Here is a 21,647-nt window from a genome sequence, read left to right on the forward strand (position 1 = left end):
TTAGGTGTTGATTATAATTGGTATAGTGTTGGGGGTTGGGGGAAAATTATGTCAGCTCAAGGATCTCTTTGGGGAAAAAAGGAGGAAATTATTGGGATATTAGATTAGTATGAGTTTACTCACACTAATAATAATAAATAATAATAATAATAATAATAATAGTAAGTAATAGAGTGAATACTTGTGAGTTATTATTTATAGGCAATTACATTGGTATAGATTCTTGTATACTGATACAAAGTTAAATTACACTGAATACTGTATGCATGCATGCTTCTACCTCTGCTTAAAACATTTTTATATATTGATATATATTTATCATATTACAATGTACATTTCTACCTCTGATCAAGATACTTATACATTGTTTGCAGTCTGAGGTCATTGTCCTCACTTGTTGCATAGTTGTTTATTGTATAATATTCTAATACGAAGTCTTAGTCTTTAAGTTATATAGGTATTAAGAATTATAGACCAAAAGTCATCTATGTTTGTCATACTTAAACTAATCAGGTTCTTTAAATAGAGATTATACTCTGCATAGATAGGTAATCTTCAACAACTCCAAAGAGCTGTAGCATATGGCATTTAAATAACTTAGGGCTCTGTTGAAGTGAGACATGATAGCTCCTGGCAGCATTTCCCGCTTACTCAAGTAATATTATTTCCCCTCTCAGATCTTTGATGGGGTTGAAGACTAGACAATTGAAGTTACTTTCCTCTCATGACTTGGCCAAGTTATTTATTTATACAAGACTTAAACTATAGTTAGGATAGGATAATTATTGAATATATTTGTTCTTATTGTATATAATTTTGTATTAGGCTTAGAATGCTGTTATTTAAACAAAAGGGGAGGTGCTGTAGGAAGTCTTACAGCCAGCCAGTGGTTATCCTCCCACTGGGGTGTGGCCTCTTCTAATGTATAAGCCAATGTAGAACATGCATCGACTCTCTTTCCAGTTGCTGGATTCCGTTTCTATTCTCCGTTCAGGCAGAGGATTCTGATTTGTGAGTTTACCCCTAAATAAATAACCATCTATTTCTCAATTCTGAGCTAGTGTGGGATTTCTTTTAAGCGTCCTTCCACAACATTGTCTAGTAAGATATCAAGATATGATACATTTTTCTTTCTTGATTTTATGGTTTGTTTGAGACAGGTTTTCTCTTTTTAACAGCCCTGGCTGCCCTGGAACTAGCTCTTGTAGACCAGGCTGGCCTCGAACTCACAGAGATCCAGCCACAACTGCCTCCCGAGTACTGGTATTAAAAGTGTGTGCTACCACCATCTGGCAAGATAGAATATTTTTATTTTAAATCCAGGAACATGCTTCTAATCCCAGCACTTGGAAGGGGAGGCAAGACAAGTTCAAGACCAGCCTGACTACAAAGTGAGACCTCTCAAAAAACAAAAACCACCAACGATCCAGTTGAAAAAGGAAAGAGCATGATCTAAAAGAAACCTCCCCTACAGCGGAATTAACTCCCAAGCACTGATAGAGGAGATTACTTGAAATAATTCTGTACAGCGAAGCAAATATTCAGCAGAGTAGAGACAGAAAGTTGAAACGGGAAAAAATTTGTGCCAACTATACTTCAGTTAGAAAAATATACAGAGAAAATATTTTTAAAAGTGAAGCACTGAATAAGCGACTCATCCTGTCAGTGAATCGGCGAACTAAGCAACTGACATGGCCAATAAATGTTTCCTAAGTTTTCAACATCCTTGCATCAGAGAAACCATTTAAACTCCCAGCTTCCCTGGTCAGAATGGTTGTCATGAAGCAGACAAGGGTCAACGTGCTGGCAGGTGTGCAAACAAGTCCAGTTCCTACAGAAGCCAGAGCACAAAGACAGGAACACATGCAGGTGTGGCATAAGTATACACCTGTAGGAATTCCTCAACACACCAGAGACACATGCACAGCCATGTTGACTGCTGTACTATTCAAGATGACCAAGAAATGAAACCAGCCTAGGTGTTTATCAACAGAGAAAAGGAATGCATATTTATGAATGGAATTTTATGTAGACTTAAAGAAAAAATAAAACCATGACATTTTACAGGAAAACGGCTGAAATGACAATTATTGCTAAGCAAAATATGTCAGACTCAGAAAAATAAATAACATGTTTCCTTTCATGGGGATCCTAGATTTTAGTTTTTAATTATGTGGGTGGAGTAGTCATTATCATCTAGTGACATCATAAACGGGGTTATGAGAAGGGATTAAATAGGTCTTAATGGGGAGGGTCGGGTAATAAAACCCATGTGATGTGAAGATGGAATGGGAGGCTGTGGGGTGGGTGGAAGGATCAGAGAAGGGACTGGGAAACAGTTCAATAAGAACAAAGTATATAGAAAGTGCCGTAATGAAGTCCTTAGTTCCAATGCTAGTTTTCAAAGTAAAATTAAAATGAATTTTTAAAAATGCTCAGAGAAGTTAGCCTACACCCTCAGGTGTGTAAGGAGACACTCAGCCCTATTCCCCCACTGAAATGCCATGCTCTGTCTGGAAGTCGGACCTCTGCTGAGTATGACCCAGAAAATCTCATGGTGCTTTGTGCAATGAGCAACTCAGTAAGGATGAAAGAAGCTGCTAAGAACAGTTACTTTAGGGCATGAGGGCAGAGTTGGCCAGAGCTCCTCAGTGTAGACCTTCCTAAGCCACAGGATGTAGAACTTAATAAAAACTACTCAAATGTGATGGTTTGTAGTAGGTAATTTGTGACGTTAACTATGGTGGAAATCTTGCAAAAGAGTTGCCAATAATATATTAGTATGCCAGACACCAACAAAGACCTGGGGAACACAGAAGACACAGTATATGGGGCACAAAAGCTCACTCACTGGCTTCTATTTGAAAGGAGGCTCTTTACAGTACCATCCCTGAAAAGGCAGCAGGGTGTTAAGTCTGCTTCAGTCATGCAATCTTGTCTTTTAACCTCAACAAATGTCAACTACAACACTTCTTATTTCATATCCACTATGTTGCTCAAAAATAAAATAACAAGACGAGATCTAATTCTAAATTCTGATTTGTACAAAAAAATGCAGTGTTCAATCACTGTTGATTTTAAAAAGGCTTTTAAAACTACACAGTAAATTGATGTCAAATGAGGAATAACCAAAATATAAGTAAGTAGGTAAATGCTTCTAACTCAGTAAGTGTGGTTGACAGTACTGGGACGTACCTGTGTGTTCCAGATGTGTACACATTTGTCAAAAGAACCACTTGCCAGATACCTGCCATCAGGGCTGAAAGCCACACTGTACACAGGTTCTTGGTGTTTTGTCAAAGTATGGATACAAATGCCTCGGTCTACATCCCATAACCTAACTGTAGAATCAAAGGACGCACTGAAAGTGAAAGGGAAAATAATTTTATAAGTAACTAAATATTCTCTTGGCCTTGCCCCCAGCTTCCCACATTCTGCCCATCAGATTATACTGTTAAAATCCAAGTATTGTAGAAACTGGAAAACAAACAAGAAAAAGCTGAAGGCCCAGCTCCTGCCCAGTCACTGTATTCCCAACAGTCCTAGTTATTGGTCCATGGTTCTGAATATCAAATGACTGTATTTTGGGATTCATCTCTCTCTTGAATTAAAAAAAAGCTGCTGACACAACAATTTTATTATTATCCTATGCCCCAATGATCTGTATGTCTCAACATAGAGCCCAAGTTGATTACTATGTTAGGCATACTGGCCTAAGTGCTGGATTACAAGAACAAGACAAGCCTAATTATGGGGTTTTATTTAAGAGATTTAAAAAAGAAAAAAAAAAAAAAAGAAAGAAAGAAAAATGGCATTAAGGCTTGAAATACTAATGCTAAAAATCCTACGTTTAAAGGTTTCCATTGAAATATATTCCTCTCAAGATATACTCCGTGTTTTCTGCCACATTCTCCCAAAATTTTTATTCTTGAGAGACTCAATAGGAAAAGTGAAACAGACACATTACCTTGCTAGCATAAGATTGGCATTTGGATTATTTGTCCCTGGTCCTGTTGGACTCCATTTAATAGTATAAATTTCTTTATTATGTGCTTGCAAATCATGGACACAGTTATCTTGCTTCATACTCCAAATCTACCAAGAGAAAAAAATTGGTAATTTTTTCCATATAACAGATACATTTTAAAGTATTACCTTTCCAGTACAAAATGAGTCATCAAGGGAATGATTACAAACAAACTTAAAAGTAGTTGAACTGTATTTAACATTACTCCATAAGTTGTATTAAATTCTTCACAAATACTCCTTATTGTAAAACTTGAAGGCTGAATTAATTAACTGCAGTTTTTCTAAGATTGTTTTGAATAGCCATAAGATGCACAAATCTTAACATTTAAGTCCTCGGACGAGGGTTATAGTAACTCTGGTGGAGCACTTGTGTGAGCGGTTAAGTACTGTGTGAGGCCCTAGGTTCAGTACCAAAACCACATACATACACACAACCAAAAACAACTGGAATTCACACTCTGGAAATGCAGTAAACAGCTAGAGAATACCACAGTGCTTTGTAGCTTGATAAATAGTCATAGGGAAGCAATCAGATCTCACAGTTCCACAGTTCTCTTTGGTCTTTTCAACAGCACTGGCAAGGTTGACATAGCCCTTACAACCCTATTTACATTTCCTATCTACTTTGGCCATTGTCTTGATCTAGATTCTGTTCTTCAGGTTTACCACCCTATCACCTACTCTTCATTACACACCACCCATTCTATTTCTGCTTGGGAATCCTCTGTGGCCCAAGTCTTTGTAAGGTTAAGAAAAGATCCAATCTAGAACCTGAGGTATCTAATTACAGGCTTTTTAACTTGCAGCTCAATTCATGGCATGAACTTCTCTGGATATTGGCTTTTCTTCATAGTAGAAGTTCTAATGCATGAGCATGAGAAGAAAACTTGGAGACAGACAATTAAGCTATTGTGGTGGTATAGGCTCATACCCAGTGCTTGGTAAGATGTGAAGACTCTCAATTTCAAGACATACTGAGAGTCTGACTCAAAATAAAGATCAGCCCAGCGCTGGCATGCTTTCTTAGTACACCCAAGTCCTCCATTTGATCCTCAAGATGAAGGGAGGGAAAAAAACACGTAGCTTGTACACAGTAAAAGAAGTTATTTTATCTGCATGACTATCCTATTTGTAATGGTTGTCACTATAGTCAATGATACTGCAAGGCTAAAAATAAAATGTTTCAGGAAATCATGTGTGGCATGAGGAGGCACCAACATTCATTCTGGAGATTAGCACTAAACTAGTCTTTACCTCACAATTATGTTTTCATGACCTGCGGTACGAAAGGTATTAAGTTTCGCTTTTAGTCACATCACACTGTGTTCTTTGATGGTTAATGCTGTCTCAACTTGATTGGGTCATAGAGAAATCAGGTATTTGACTAAGTATTATTTGCCCAGTTGGTGATACTATTTGGGAAGGATTAGGAAGTGTGACCCTGTTGGATGATGTGTATCACTAGGGGTGGACTGTTTAATTAAAAAATGCACACCATTCCCATTTAGTTCTGGGTGTCACGGTTGTTGATATAAGCCAGTGCCATGCCTGACTGCCTGACTCCATGCTCCATGCCATAATGGTCAAGGACTCACCATCTGAAACTGTAAAGCCCAACAAACTCTTCTATAAGTTGCTTTCTTCATGGTGTCTTAGCACAGCAATAGAAAGTAACTAAGACATTGGCTTTCTTCGGTATCCAGTTTGAAGACAGCAGTGAATACAAAGTCCCAGCCACCATGATATATAATTTCCCTAAGTCTCTAATAGATTAATGTATGTCCCTATTACCTTCTTACCAGTGAAAACGGTAACAAATACAGCAGCATGGTACACCTATACAGTCATTCTTTCAATAGAATTTACTATATTCAAGTATACAAGTATTTCAGGGGGAAAAATTAACAATTAAAAAACTTTAATTTAAGTTTTACATATCAAAATGACATTTTAAAAAGTCTTAAGCCAGATATGGTAGCATTCAGGAGGCAGACTCTTGAGTTTAAGATAAGCTTGGTCTATATAACTGAGTTCCAGGACAACCAGAGCTACACAGCAAGACCTTAACTCAAAAAAAAAAAAAAAAAAAAAAAACCCAAAAACTCCTTAAAATGCCCAGCCACACATCATGAAACACCTTCACCCTAAAGCACCCACTACCTGAATTACCTTTAAGGTCATGTCATCTGAACACGAGGCCAGGAGATTGCCAGTTGGGTCCCATTTGATAGCGTTTACTTCATTCTAAAAACAGTAGTAAATATTTATATTTTCATTTTATAGAACAGGTTGTTATTTGATATTTAATATGCGTTCTCAATAATGATTCTGAAATATTATTTGCTAAAAATAACCATTTTACACGAGGGAACAGACTTCTTACCGTGTGTCCCTGGAATGTTTTGACAGGTCTGTCTTGTCCCAATTTGCAGACATGAATGCACATATCTGTGCTACAAGACGCGAAGGTGTTGTTGCTCTGCCAGTCGACATCCAGTGCTGGGGCTGGAAAGGGGCACAGTTTAGGCTTGCATTGTGCACATGACTGACGTGGGAGGAGAGCTCTGAATCATGGCTAGACATTAAGAGTTCTAGGCAGTAAATATTTTTTCTTTACACTTTTTTATGTATTTATTTTTTCATTTTTAATGTACACTGGTGTTTTGCCTGCATGCATGTTTGTGTGAAGATGTCGGATACCTTAGAAGCAGAGCTATAAACGATTGTGAACTGTCATATTTGGGAATTGAACACAGGTCTGCTCTTAACTGCTGTGCCATCTCTTAGTCCCTACTTCACATTTTTTATGATACAAAGAAAAAATTTAAAAAGATAAAGCTATCTAAGTATCAAAAATACCAGTAACTTTCAGCTATATGATCATGGTGCCCAATTATTCACACTGTGCACTGGAACACTAAATCTTGACTTCTCATTTGTATAACAATAAAAGTCAAGCCTGTGCACGTGTGATGGAAGGAAGCTTTGGTTCTACCACTATTGTTACCCTGGGGTAACACCCACTTCTAAATGTCATTTAGTATTTGGAGATGGTGCCAGCACCAAGAAGACGCTGCTTTTCGGAAGAATGCTATAGGTTAAAGCTCAGAGAAACAATGCACCAGAGCCACTCCCACTGTTAACTGTTCTACCCAAGCAAGGACACTGTAGATAATTAGCAAATATATTTTCTTTTAAATAATTCTTGCAAAATCCCCTTCTAAGAAAAATCAAGTGAATCTTAAAACTGTTAAATTTAAAATCACTAAGTCCCAAAATTGACTAGGATTTAGTATGCAGCCTAATTTCAGCTCAGAGACGATTACAGATTTCTTTCCCCTATAGCAAGCAGCAATGGCTCTGTTATTAGTTTCACAGATCAAGGCAAGTGTAGCAGTAACTGGCTTAATTGTGAACACACAGGGAACACTGTCTTCACACACTAGGCGGCTGTGCTGAAGAAGTTTTCACAGGGGAAATAATAGGACATTTAGACTTAGCCTCAGTTATGACACAATTCCTATGGTCTGCCAAACTAGAAAAAAATACTTTCTGAACCTTGCCAGTCTGTCAACCCCACTTAGAGACAAGAAGAAACAGAAAGGTGAAGGATATTTCTCCATTTGCATTTCACAGAAATTTCCTAATCCCATCTCTTACTTCATTTTTCACACTTGGCTAAATGTGACTTCCAGGGCATGGAACCTGCACCATCCAGCGACTGTGGCCACCCTGGTCAGCAGCATGTGATTGTTGGCATGCCAGCGGTCCTGTTCTCTTCAGTCTGCCCTCAGGTTCACTCTCACAAGCTACCCTCCAGTTCCTGTGCTCCCTAGTGCTGCACGCGTTTCACAGAGAAGAGGAGGGGGTCAGGAGCCCAAGACTAGTAGGAGACACACTGCTGTTGTCCCTTGCTCAGCCTGGGTTTCTCATGGCCCCTGCTGTTACTGGGTAGCCTCTTCTCAGTGGTTCAGATTCCCACTGGACTGGTAGCACCTTCCACTGTTCTGCAGTCTCTTTCCTGCAGTTGCTCCTCTCTGGGTGACCTCACTGTTCCTAATGGTCTCTCTTTCTGATACTGCTACAGTGACTTCCTTCTGCTGCAGTTCCTGTCTTGGATCCAAGTATAGACTATCTTCCTGCCAAAAGCTTGATTCAGTAAATATTTCAATATTAACTTAAAATACTATTCTGTAAAAAGCTATTTAAATTTATTTCTTTTATAAAAAATAATTCTAAGATTAAGAAGTAGGAAATAAAGTAGGAAGAGGAGGCTGGAATTTTTAATGATTTTTAGAAAATAGATAATTATACAAAAAAAAGTACAAAGAAGGGTAAATATCTGACATGACCTATGAGAGCCTGAGTGGGCTTCAGACATGAGAGAAGGCCAACAAATATTAATCCGCACTAAGACAGACATACTTTGGTTCAGGGAAAAAAACAAACTGTATTGTAGCACGATTAATAAAAACCCAGAGATGGAAATTGGAGCTGAACCTGAAGGTCAAAAAGCAAAACAGCCAGCCACTGGCTCTTACTTCTACCTCAGTCTGAAATGGGTATCCTAATGTAGTGATACTTCATTTGTGTTTTAATAGATAAAGCTTGCCTGAAGTTCTGAGAGCGAAACAGCCACACTGGTCAGTCTTGCAGACCAGGCAGTGGTGACACACACCTTTAATCCCAGTGGTCACTCTAGTTGCCATAGAAACTGGGCAGTAGTGGTGCACACCTTTAATCCAAGCACTAGAGGGGAATATAAGAAGGGAGGAGACAGCTCTCACACATAATCATTCTGAGATTCCTGGAGGCAGAATGACTAGAACCCAAGGTGAAACAGAAGCAGAACAGGTAAACAGGGGGTGCTATATAAACATATATTTGTGTGGTAAGCTCTGATGGAACGTTCGGTGCTTAACACCATGTCTGCAAACCACTCTACTCAGATCATACTGAAGTCATTTTGCTTCCAATTGGTTTGTTTGGTCACAGCTGCAATTTTAGCTCTTTGTAAGATCAGCCACCTGCTCAGCTTCCAGTGTAGAACCTCAGAGCACAAATCTCCAAGCAGTAACTGTTATCAGGTAATGGTAAACTCCTGCTCTGACTGGCCTCATGCAATCTTGCTGAAGTCAACATTACTCAGCTACTGAAATCAAGAAATTCACTAAGAATCGAAACAAATAGGTACACACCTATAACCCAGAACTCTGGAGGCCGAAGAAAGAAGAGTATTTGAAGCTAGCCTGGAATATACAGCAAAATTTTGTTCCTCCCTCACTTCTCAAATAACAAACCAGTCAGTGAGAACAGGCACAGGGGTTCCAAGATGAAGGAACTGATGGCAGTGAGCTGCATGCTCAGACTGCACCACGCAGGAAGAAGCCTGAAAAAGTCACTGAGGAAGCCTATGTTTCAGTGCACAAACACAGAACATGTGCCCTAGACAGAGCTGAATTTATCGCCACATAAGTCGTTTTTCCTATCCTCACAATAAACAACTATCAAGAACCCTCATTTATGGGTAGTGGTGGCACACGCCTTTAATCTGAGCACTTGGGAGGCAGAGAGAGGCAGGCGGATCTCTGGGAGCTTGAGGCTACCCTGGTCTACAGAGCTAGTTCGAGGGCAGGCCCCAAAGCTACAGAGAAACCCTGCCTCGAAAAACCAATCAATAATCAATAAGTAAATACACATAAAAAGAACCCCCATTTATATACAGTGAAAATGAGGCTCATAAGGCGAAGTGATTGAGAGCTGATCAAGTGAAGAATGTACACTCTCAACTCTACAGCACTCAGGACTCCTGAGGACTGGTACCAAGAGTGCTGGCTGACACGCAGTCCTGAATGGATTCCATTGAGGCCAACACTTCAGCTTCCTTCCCCGTGTACTGTCAAGATTTACCTGAATGGAAAGGGAACTGCTGCTTGGCTTCACCAGTGTGTGCATCCCAAATAATGGTAGTCTGAGAATAAAAGGAAAAAAAAAACTTAGTTTCTCTGATGTTAAAGAGTGCAAACACAAGAACAGATAAAGCAGAAGGTAACTTTAGAGTGAACTTCACTTCAATATTTTTATTCCTCACAGCACACGGCGATCTGCACCCAGGTCAGGGGAAATGATCATGATGCGGTTTAACTTTCTGTTATTTTTCACCAACTTACTGCCAATAACAATTATTGTTTATCAACCAAGTATCTGACACTATGTTAGGCTGCTTAATAGATTTACAGCTTTGAACTTATTACAAACTTATTAGGTTACAGTGAAACGACCTAGTTCGAAATACTCAAACATTTCTCCTTCTTCAAAGCTCACATGTACAAAAAAGAAAAAAAAAATGGCTGCTTACATTTTTGATACCACTTAAGGTAGGTCCTGAAGCTGCCAGTGAGAGAGACAAGTACTGGCTCTTCTCCCTCCCTAAATTCCTTTGTTAAAATCACTCACTAGAACTGAGTCTCTGGCAGTTTATGTCCCCACCCAGAACACCATCCAATTGATAATAACTGAATCGAAAAAAATCTTAAACCTTTGCTTATTGAGGGAAGTGTGGTCGAGAGGGACTGAAGAAGAGAGAAGCCAGTGCCAACCAGTCTCTGTTCACTTCCTGGAGCTAGGGAGGAACTGCTTCAATAAGCACAGGAGGACACAGATGGTCCACTGAGTTACCCCAAATCTATGGTCACCACTGAGATAAACTGGGAAAGCACAAAGAGCTTAATGATGACATTTCATTAGGTTCAAATCCCAGCAAAAATGAAGAGTGATCATTATCAACAAACGATATCATGAATAGATTTAAGAAAACAAGCAGATGAGAAATTGTTTCTATTACTGCCATAAAATCATACTGGAAAAAACCAGAAGTTTATTTAAGTGATTATCAAGAAAGAAAGAAAAATTACTTTCAAATAGTGTCCTTACAGAGCTTAGCTAAATGTTCATTTACCTTATCTACGCCAGCACTTAGGATGAAATTTCCTTTCTTATTCCATTTTAATGCAAATATAGGGCCTTTATGCTGCCCCAAGGTGCTGGCAAGATTACCTAAAGTTAAAAAAAAAAAAAAAAGAAACCTTTAAAATTACTTCAAACTTTGTAACTTAGAACATCAATACATTTAGAAAAATACGTACCATCTTTAGTCCATATTCTGGCAAATCCATCGTATGACCCAGTTGCTAGAAGTGTACCTTCACTCTGTCAGAGGATACATGTTGTTCATTACACAATTAAGGCCAATTAATTACTACGAACATATCCCAGGCACACTAGACCCTTATTTATGTGTAAGTGCCAACATAGGCCAGCAAAACACCCTTCCCTGATGAAGCCAGTGTTCTTTGAAAGGCCCATCCCAAATCTGGTAGTAAATGCTATGGAGTAGGACTGACAAGATCCCTCTACAGAACACTTCACAGACGCCCATGAATGAGAACGGTGGCAGGTAGTAGACTAGACGGACATCAAAATGATACCGCAAAAATGCTTTTTTAAGAAGTAACAAGTAAAATCTTCCAAAATATCTTTAATTCTGATTAGGACTTTGGGAACATGGAGACAAGTTGACCATATAATATCAAATCATCAAATGCCTTCATTCACAGACTATTTAGGAAAAAAGAGAGCACTCACATTCCAATCTAGAGAAGTGACATCCTTGTTGCTGGGAACATCCTGCCCCCCTTCCCGTATGCAATGTCGAAGGACCAGCTGTGTGGGACCACTCGTGCTGTTCTCACTAAGATTCCATATTCTTGCTGTGGAGTCTCCAGACCTTCAAAGTCCAAAAATAGTTTAAGTTCTCATGATAATCTCATGCATTCCAGAATTCAAGCCACACATTTATCATCTGAATAAGAAGCAGACTACCAGGCATAAGCATTTCTAATATTTTTCTTATTCTGTATTATAGAGCTCCTATCAAGCTTACTTCACAAAGAAATACTACTTTCTAAGGCAACATGACCATAAGCAAGCAACAAGTGTCTGGAAAGTGCAGTCCATTCAGTAACGTAGCCTTAAATGGTAGTGTAGAGCTGGGTATGGTGAAGCAGGCCTATCAATCCCAGGACTCGAGGGTCAACAGTTCAAAGCTAGCCTCAGTTAAACAGTAAATCCTATCTAAAACCAAACAAAACACCCAACATCTAGAAGCTCTTTTGAAAAACTTACCCTGATGCCAGGAGATCACTAACAGGGTTCCAGGCACAGATGAAAACTTCAGATTCATGGCCCCGTAGCACAACTGCTTTATTGGGAGGGATTTCAACATCCCCATCTACCTCCATCATATCAGTATGATTATCTGCATCATGAGAAGCAAAGTCTGTCAGAGGGAATCACATTTCTGCGAAGTATGAGTGTGCTAGTTTTAACCAAGGCAGTGTCTATGTACACAGAAGTGGATATGGAAGTGGCCAGGGTGAAGGAGTGAAAGGGGAGTGAGCCTTGGCAAGGCTGAAATGATAATGTGGCTGAATTAAAGTCTATCACAATACTATTCTGAGTTTCTGCCAGCAGGGGTTGCTGATATCGTTCATATAACATGAGAGTCATCTTTACTCCTCAATGTCAGAACCTTACTGTATGTTTAACAGAGAATATTACAGACTTTATTTAGAATAAGATGCAGATTCAAAATTCATTTAAGAGTAGAAGGGGTTCAGAAACATCTAAAAAGGAAATTACATTGAATTTAGCTTTTTGAATCCTCAGGTATAAAATCTGAGCTGTTTTGTGTGACGTAAGTTGGGGACAGAAGTAAACACCAGGTATCACTTCAGCTCTAAGGATGGGACACTCTTGTATGGCACAGTACTTTCTGAGAGTGTCTAAGCATTCTTTTAGCTCACTTGTGATGGTGTGTGCTCCATTCTCCTCCCCATTTGCTGTATTCTCTCCATTTTTTGCAGATCCTTGTTGGTTAGTGGCTGCGGCAGCAGCTGCAGCAGCGGCTGCATGTTGCTGTGCAAGTTTGTCTCTGTAGGCTTGTTGTCTTGTTTGGACAACATCAGGCATGACAGCATCGATCAGGGACAGAGACTCTATAGGTCGACCATCAAATAAGGTGCCATCCTGAGAGTGGAAAACCAAGAAAGAAAAATGAGATGTAGCTTTGAGAGTGACATGCACTCCACTAACGGCTTCATTCTGAGGAAAACCTGGTAATTTTCTCAACTTGAACAGCAAGGGAAGGAAGAAGAATGATAGATACTGCAAGAGGCAGACACAAACAGCCATCTACTCTTCTTTCAGGTCCTGCTAAACTTCACACAAAGATAACTGTAATACAAGAAGCCATTCGTAAAAGCTTAAACAAATGATAAAATGCAAATAACATAAAATTCAGGTAAAGAAGGCTGCTAGTAAAAAACATCAACCAATAAGACTAGGTCATACAACCGAGCAACATCTCCATCAGTACTCTGAATTCAGGCCTTGGAATAAGTAAGTGCACCTATACTGAACCGAGAAAGATCTTTTTCTTGCTGGTTTTCTTTAAACATTACAGGGTAACAATCACATCACATGATCTAGATGTGTGTGATATACAAACCTGCCATTTGGTATAAGTCTAGAGCACCTACAGAGGGTACTACCTGTGGCAAAGTAGGAGGTACTATCCTTGAGGGTACCAACAGGCACTGGGGCTGCTAACAGCTAAACTCCTTCCACTGAGTTTGGGGTTTAGGGTGGGGGGGGGAGGACGTTTTCAGCTCTCAAGTAAAAAATAAAGGGAATTCTTTAACATGTTCTAAGTCCTGAATATATTAAACTTTCTAGCTAGAGCAAAGTTCTGTAGACTTCCAGGGAAGAACAGGCAGTGTGTCCTTTGAAGACTGTAAGATCCCTGTCCCAGAACCTCATGTTCCCCGCATCCACATACAGTCCAAAGTGAATGAGTTTGGCTGTGTCATACATACAAAGCTGATTTACAGAATCAGGAAGCAGATAAGATTATCTCAGGCACCAGTAGCATGCCAACAGCTGAAATAAACACACTACTTACATATGACCTCAGACATACAGTTATGAGCATCACGAGTTGGCATCAATTACAAGTAATTGGCTTCCATGAGGGTACATAAAACTAAAAATGGTTTTTCAACTAGCTGTCACCAATTTGCTCCCAATACTATACAGTAAAATTTCTTATGTGTTAAAAATTATTTCTTCGTGCTTAAAGCACTCGTGTGTGTGCACACACACAACCACAGCTCCCACCACTGCCCCCTTCACAAAAGGAATAATCTAGAGACCCTGGCCACTGGGTAGAAGCCCACAAATACAGCTGCAGCAGCATAATGGGTACATTAAGAGTACCTTAATCTGTCTGAAGCCAGTGACATCAAGGTTATATACTGAATAAACAAACAGACATTTAAGAATCAGAATCAGTGTATGAAATGAAACTCATTTGTCTTACCTCGTTTATGCTAACTTCTGCCTCTACATACTGTAGGCCTTTCTGGATGATAGAGATCAATGCGGCAGGTGGGACAAGGGCACCATTTATATTGGACTGACTTATATGGCTCTCTATACCAAAGGTAAATGCGGAATGAGAAAATCCTAAAAGCAAAAGAGAAGATGTGAGAATTTACTTTTCTAGTAACTTCATATTAAATTACAAATGTAACAAACTCTGTAAACTTTCATAATCACATATCATCACTTGAAACTAAATGGACAGCCAAAGTAAAATATATGATTTTAAACAAAACTCAATGTACTGTTAGTAAGTTAATGAAATCTACTGGCTTACATGGCTCTAGTTTTTCTAAACAAAAGGAATACAGCTTTCCTCAAGAAAATGCAACACATGTAAACACCGAAAACCCTTGATAAACAACACAGCTCAACTGCCTTTATAAGACAAACTGAAATCAAGATATATGTAGCAGGTCTTCTGTGGTTATATTTGAAATTTTAGAGACAAACTGTCAAAAACCAATGTTTTGTGGCTTTAAAAAAAGACTTAGTTAATAAAAATACAAGCTATAAAACAATAAAAACAAAGCAAAATTATAAGACACTTGGGCTGAAGATGTGGTTCAGTTAGCAATGCTCGCACAGCATGCTTCGCTACAAGTCCTGGGCTCCAGCCAACTGTGTAGCCGTGCACACTTGAACTGCCAGCAGGCACAAGGCAGAGGCAGGGAGAGATCAGAGTTCAAGGTCATCTTTGGCTACGCAATGAGCTAGAGACAAACCTGGGCTATATGAGACAGTTTCCAAAAGAAATAAAAAGTCAAACACTTAAATTTTTATTTTATTTTAAAACATCATTATTTTTTATATATCTACTAACTTAAAAAATACGAATTTACCATTTAGTAACAACTCATCTAAACCAGTGCTTTTAAGAAAAGAGCTACGAAATGAAAATTCAGTCTAAGCCTCCTTTAACAATTAGTTCCAGCACCCAGGAAACATAGACAGAGGTACATTACAGAACATATTCCAGGACACCCAGGGGCTCGTTGCACTGAAAGGCCATTCAAAACATTAAATAACTTAAAAAAAATACTTAAAAACATGAAACTCATATAGCAATATCTTTACATTAGTCTCATATTTTGATGAAAATCTAGTACAGTGAGCAAAGTGAAGTTCCAGTAATGCACAGAGTGGTTGCTCTCTGTGAAATCCCATCGCAGCTTACGAAGTCTTAAATGCTGTGAACTTCCTAACAGCATGAGTCTGGGAAAGGCCAAGGTACACCTCAAAACTCTCACTCCTGCCAGGCATTCCTATCCTATGGTCCACACTGGGGGAGGGGACATGGGCATTTCTCTAAGACCCTGGTTTTAACCTCATCTGAGGTCATGAAGATGGCTGAGGCAAATGTGGCTGTGAGATAAGGGAGAAAGACACTGTTTTGAAGTGTGCTTCAAGAATCCCAAGTTCCTAAATCAGGTAAGTAGGTTCCAGATCACTAGCAGAAAAGGGCAAGACTAAGTCCAGGAGGCATTAGGTGAGATGCCTGGAAATGAGGCAATGAAGTTGGAGACTGGAGATTTCTGTGTATATAACACGGCAGTCCCCAAATAAGTTCTTCAACAAACCAAAAATGGGGTGGGGACAGCCACCTGGGAAGACTTTGAAATAGAAGATGCCATTATGGAAAGTACATTAGATCTTTATTACATTATATTATGAACTCAGGCTGGGAAACAGTCACAGGACACAGTAAAGACTCAAATCCATTCTGCATCTTGATTCTTTTGAAAAGTCAAAATATGTCATCAAGATTACACTTGAGATAGTCATCATCACTGCTCAGTTGTTCCTCAGGGGAACATACCTAGGAGGTTACAAAAGTGAGAAGTGAAGTACAAGAGTGGTGGCATAGAGACTCTCAGTTCTAAAACCGTAAGGTTTTTTTTCCCTATGACTTTCCAACATCATAACCTAGTTTAATAGCTTTAGTAGTAGTAAGTGCATTTTGATTTTTGCAATTTCTACTTAGTCAATCCTAAGATTCATCTGTTTCACTCTTTTAAGAGCTAAGTTCATTATGTTGCAGAGCTCCTGAATATGTCAAATCTGTGGAGTTCTCCAATCAGACATGCAAAGAGGACAAAATAAAATTTTATCTTGTCCCTCCCCCAAGTCCAAGACAGCATTTTTCTGCGTAGCCCTGGCTGTCGTAGAACTCACTCTGAAGACCAGGTTGGCTTCAAACTCCTGAGTGCTGGGTTTAAAGGTGTGTGCTATCATTACCCAGCTGAAATTTTATCTTCTTAGACAAAGTAGATAGAAAAACAAATACCAGAAAGGTCACAAGGAATTACCAAGGAAAATATTTAACATTCCTACCCAACAAATAAAATTGAATGTAGGTGGAGTGGTAGGAAATATCCAAACCAGATTAGCTTTAGTCAACATTGTGCCTGGCTTAAACGCCATGACTCATCATGGACCACTGGGTAGCTAATGCACAGGGTGGTCAGGTAAGTCAATAGGGTAAGCAAATCCACACCTGAGGCAAACACTAACTAGAGGAGGAACACTGATTCAAGTCAACCCTTACTTACATGTAACAAATACTTCACATTTTTAAAGGTATCTCAAAAGGAAGAAGAAATTACTTCCTAATAGGTATATGCTGTACTGGTTTGGCATCCTAAAAACGCTGAATGGTGGGGACCCCAGCAACTTTCTTATCACAAACTTAACTGAGACAAAATTGAGAAGTATGGAAGTAAAAATATTTAATGAAAGTCCAATGATAAAAAACACTTTTGTCCTTCATCTTGACAAGTCAGGGACAGCCAACTTGAAAAGGCAGGCCCAACTGAATATTTAAAGCTATCACGATGCCATTCCTTTCAACAAGCAACCCATCTCTGAATTTAGTCATCTGGAAGCAAATCATGTTTTCTAGTGTTAATAGTATAAAACATTTTAAGACTAAAAATAGCTTCATTTCTTCTAGATATGAATGTCACAGTATAGTTAACATTAAAAACAGTATTAGGGGGAACAGATTTTACAAGTTCTTACTGAAAAATGTCACTTCTTGCTGTGGGACAATGGTCTGTACCATCACTTGTATTTTAATAAAACGCTAACTGGCCTGTAGCCAGGCAGGAAGTATAGGTGGGGCAACAAGAACAGGAGAATTCTGGAAAGAGGAAAGAGTCTGCAGTCGTCACCTAGATGCAGGGTCGCAGATGCCTCGCTGATGAAGGTACCAAGCCATGGGGCTAATGCAGACAAGAATAATGAGGTAATTTAAGATGTAAGAATTAATTAATAAGAAGCCTGAGCTACTAAGCCAACCAGTGTATAATTAATGTAGACCTCTGGGTATTTCTTTGGGACTGAACGGCTGTGGGACCGGGTGGGACAGAAACCTGTCAATAACTTCTAAGCCAATTATTTATCAAAACAGAACCAGAGCTTCCTAAGGCTTGTCTGAGAGCCAGAACGAGACACTTTAGTCCAGTCATTGCACACATGAGTTCTCTAAGATTATCTGTCATGGTCTCCTTTCTCTCCATCTCCTGGGCTTACTTACTTCATAGGGGACACAATAAGGAATAAGAAGGCTTTTTGTTGTATGTATTATTAGATATTTCTAGAGAAAAAGTTATGACTCAAACAACATATCATATTGTTTAAATATTTGACTGACTGCTATGAGCACCCCTAAAGTCAACGGTGCAAATACAACTGAATCCTACAGTTCCAGAGATGACCACAATCATATAACGCTAGATGGCAGAACCAAGGTTGAACTCTCTAGACAAAAGTGCCCAGTTCTACAGTCAATGAAGTTTGTTGTGGCTGGAATTCTAGGTTCCAATGGTTTGACCTAAACAGTTGCCTTTCCAATACACCAAATGAGACTTTCATAACAAATCCCCATTCTTCAGTCCCTCATACTGTTTTCTGTCTGCTTATCCAAAGGTTTCAAAACTTTGGCTTGACAGAAAGTCATATTCAAGAGTAGAAACCCTTCCCATGGCATAGTGTTATATAACTAACAAACACTTTCACAGCCTTCGCTTCAAACAGTCATGAGGGCCACTATTTTGTCACTTGATTAGTCATCTTAAACGGTCTCTGGAAATCTCCTTCTCAGCTTAAACAAATCCCAAGCTTCCCAATAGGTTATTCTCTGTGGGGTGGTTACTCTGGTCTCTGAGCTCTTTCCCTCCCTGCTCTTTCTCATCAGACATCATATTCTCAGCTACTCAGAAAGGAAGAGTGGTAATTTCTTTACCTACTCCAACAACATTTTCACTCATAGTTTTGCTTCTACCTTATGATTAGATATCTTTATGTAGAGAACTTGGATCATTTCAACATCAATTATAAACCACATTCAATGATCTATATTAATAACTATACCAATACATCAATCAGAATTCAGGTCAAAATATATTTAATAAATTGAGATTAATACTTAAGAAAATATTCTAAAAATATTAATTTAGCTTTTAAGATTCTAACAATAAGTAGGAAAATTAACTGTGCATATGCAATATATATTACCAAGCTGATGGTATCTGAGTTTTTCTAAACATATGCCATGCCACTTCATAACACCTTAGTTATTAAAAATGATCTCTGAACATCAAAAGAAAACTGCTAGTTATATTTGCCTGAGATGATCCCAACATATTTGAAAGAGTCAGAGAGTTAAACCACGCAGCAAACACAGCTTTAAACGGGCAGTCCAGACATCAAGAAACAAACAAAGCTCAACGATTTTGGACTGGTACAAATTTCAAATGCATAAAAAAATTATTTTGAGAATAGTAAAAGAATTTGAAGCCTATTACTTTACAGAAGTACTCACCTGACTCTTGCAAGTACCTATATACCAGGAAGTTGACCTCATCACTGCTTATACTCATCTTTATTCCCACTTAAACCATGAGGTCACAACACAGGATATAACCCTAAAAATAAAACAAAGTTAATTATTTTCTCAGTAAAGTTTTATTAAAACAAAATGTAAACACTTAATTTTATTAAATGATGTTAAACAAGGTTCTTCATTGCCTTGCAATATTAACATAGTTATTTCCACTGACACTAAAAGGATTTACACAATCAAAGCGTAACTAGTGCTATTTTTCTATAAGATAACATCCTGTCAAGAAAAAAAGGATTCACAAAAGCCTTCAACATTACATGTAATATAAAATTTACTCTTTTTAAGTCTCCTTAACTAGAAAAAAAGAAAGAAAGAAAGATTTAAGATTCAAGATAATCAGCCACTGTACACAGGCACAGTTTCACAGTAGTCAGCAAGGAGGCGCTCGGCTGTTTCTTCTGACTCTGTCATGTCTACATACCTAGCAGACTTGCTCTCTACACCCCAGAATCTCTTAACATGGTACTCGAGTCTTAAGATCTGGGTATGTGTAAAAGCAAGAAAGACACTATGACATGACTTAAGTATATATAATCATAAATCTATTCTCACAATTTAAGAAGTGGTCAGAAAACTTCTCATAAGAGCCAATCAATAAGTAGTTGAAGTTCTGTCACTTAAATACTAATTTCTGATGACTACTAGAAGTGCAAGACACAGTGAGACCAGTGGGAAAAGCTCAGCACTAGGTCTCTCTGCTAAATCCAAGTCTTTACCCATGTCACCAACCTATACGAACAGTGGAAGCTGTCAGTTTACACACAACACTATCTTAACAAATGGCATTACATCCAGAACATGTCATACACAGGCAATAAAATCCCTCCTGAACAAGACCTCAGAAATACACAACAGCATCTTCTACTAGCACAATCCTGACTGGGGAGTGAACTCTCAAACGCATCATTCATCTGTGGCCATGTTGCTCACTAGGGCCACATGAAGTGCTCTGTCAAGCTGACTTTGTGAAACCAAGACATACTGTGATAACAGCACCTCTTTAACATGGTGGAGTCATTATACCCTTCAACTCCAAACACCAAACAGTGTAACTAGGAACAACAGTCTGTGTACAAGCAAACAGGAAGTGACCCACCTTGGATGTAACTCTAATGGAGACATGGTCTTTCAAGGTCTCTAAGTTCACATAAAGATATGTGGGTCTTACTTGGCTGGCTTCCTTCTAAGAGACACACTAGGGATACATGGGCAAAGAAGAGCCTCAGAAGATACTGACTATAATGGTGCCTTGGCCTTACATTACCCAGGATCCTGAGAAAAGGTTTCTTTTGGCAATTCAGTCAGTGGTATTAGCTCCAGCTAATGTAAAATTACTATTGTTTGGTTTTGTTGTCTAGGGGGAAGGCTTAGCTCTGGTACCCTCACTGGTAACCATCTCATGAGCTCAAGTGAACCTGTTTCTATATGTCAAGTCATTGGCACTACAGGGATGCGCCACCACATGTGGCTTCACACTGCAAAGTCTGAAACTTTACGCAATCATTCTTTGATACCTATAGATTTAATATAGGAATAAACAGAGCTTACATCTGCCCTTCAGAAAGAGACTCCATCTTTGAACATACCATGTCCTTTAGGATCACTCAAGAGGAACAGATGAACTTAGTACATTAGCACCTAGTATCTCAAGCCAACCAATACCCAACTCCCCCAATAAAACAACAATGAACACTGGAACAGCACTGAAAGCCCTCTACTCTCAATTTCCCACTTCATTAAAAATAATGAAAACCTCAACAATAGTTAAAGTAATGTCAATTTGTGGACATAAAGTACTTGGAAGGAAGGAAAGCTTTAAGACAATTTTTACATATTCTAAAACATACTATAAAAGACAAGTAATTTCTAGTGTTTTAAGACTAAATAATATCCTGCTTATGAAAGCCCATTTGTAAACTGTAAATCAAATAAAACATGAAGATCTTAATGGGATTAGACAATCTCAGGAAAAAAAAAAGCCCTGCATGAAATGTATGCTTTGGTTGTTTGATAACTAATCAAAAATAAATTTAAACCCCAGTCTAACAAATCAAATCAATTCTTTTTCCGTTTTTTGTTTTGTTTTTTTTTTTTGACACAGAGTCTATGTGGCCCTGGATGGCCTGAAACTCACTCAGAGATCCTTCTGCCTCTGCCTCCCAAACCCTGGGATTAAAGGTGTGACCCATCATGCTTGGCCAAATCAGTTAAC

The 21,647-nt window shown here is 38.7% G+C and overlaps 1 protein-coding gene across 3 annotated transcripts in view; it reads right to left on the minus strand.

Annotated features, from left to right (window-relative positions):
- Positions 1 to 21,647, minus strand: part of Tbl1xr1 (TBL1X/Y related 1) — a 136,234-nt gene that overhangs the window by 11,480 nt on the left and 103,107 nt on the right. For all 3 annotated transcript variants that reach the window (XM_057756910.1, XM_057756908.1, XM_057756909.1), the window contains 12 exons: positions 19,355 to 19,457; positions 14,468 to 14,613; positions 12,894 to 13,116; positions 12,214 to 12,346; positions 11,674 to 11,815; positions 11,175 to 11,238; positions 10,988 to 11,085; positions 9,940 to 10,000; positions 6,413 to 6,534; positions 6,199 to 6,273; positions 3,968 to 4,095; positions 3,196 to 3,361 (listed from right to left, as the gene is read on the minus strand). In XM_057756910.1, coding sequence (XP_057612893.1) covers positions 3,196 to 3,361; positions 3,968 to 4,095; positions 6,199 to 6,273; positions 6,413 to 6,534; positions 9,940 to 10,000; positions 10,988 to 11,085; positions 11,175 to 11,238; positions 11,674 to 11,815; positions 12,214 to 12,346; positions 12,894 to 13,116; positions 14,468 to 14,613; positions 19,355 to 19,412 — 1,416 coding nt within the window. In that variant the 5' untranslated portion in view covers positions 19,413 to 19,457. The remainder of the gene's footprint in view (positions 1 to 3,195; positions 3,362 to 3,967; positions 4,096 to 6,198; positions 6,274 to 6,412; positions 6,535 to 9,939; positions 10,001 to 10,987; positions 11,086 to 11,174; positions 11,239 to 11,673; positions 11,816 to 12,213; positions 12,347 to 12,893; positions 13,117 to 14,467; positions 14,614 to 19,354; positions 19,458 to 21,647) is intronic.

This window comes from Chionomys nivalis, chromosome 24 (genome assembly GCF_950005125.1).
Source record: "Chionomys nivalis chromosome 24, mChiNiv1.1, whole genome shotgun sequence".
Taxonomy (NCBI): Eukaryota; Metazoa; Chordata; class Mammalia; order Rodentia; family Cricetidae; genus Chionomys; species Chionomys nivalis.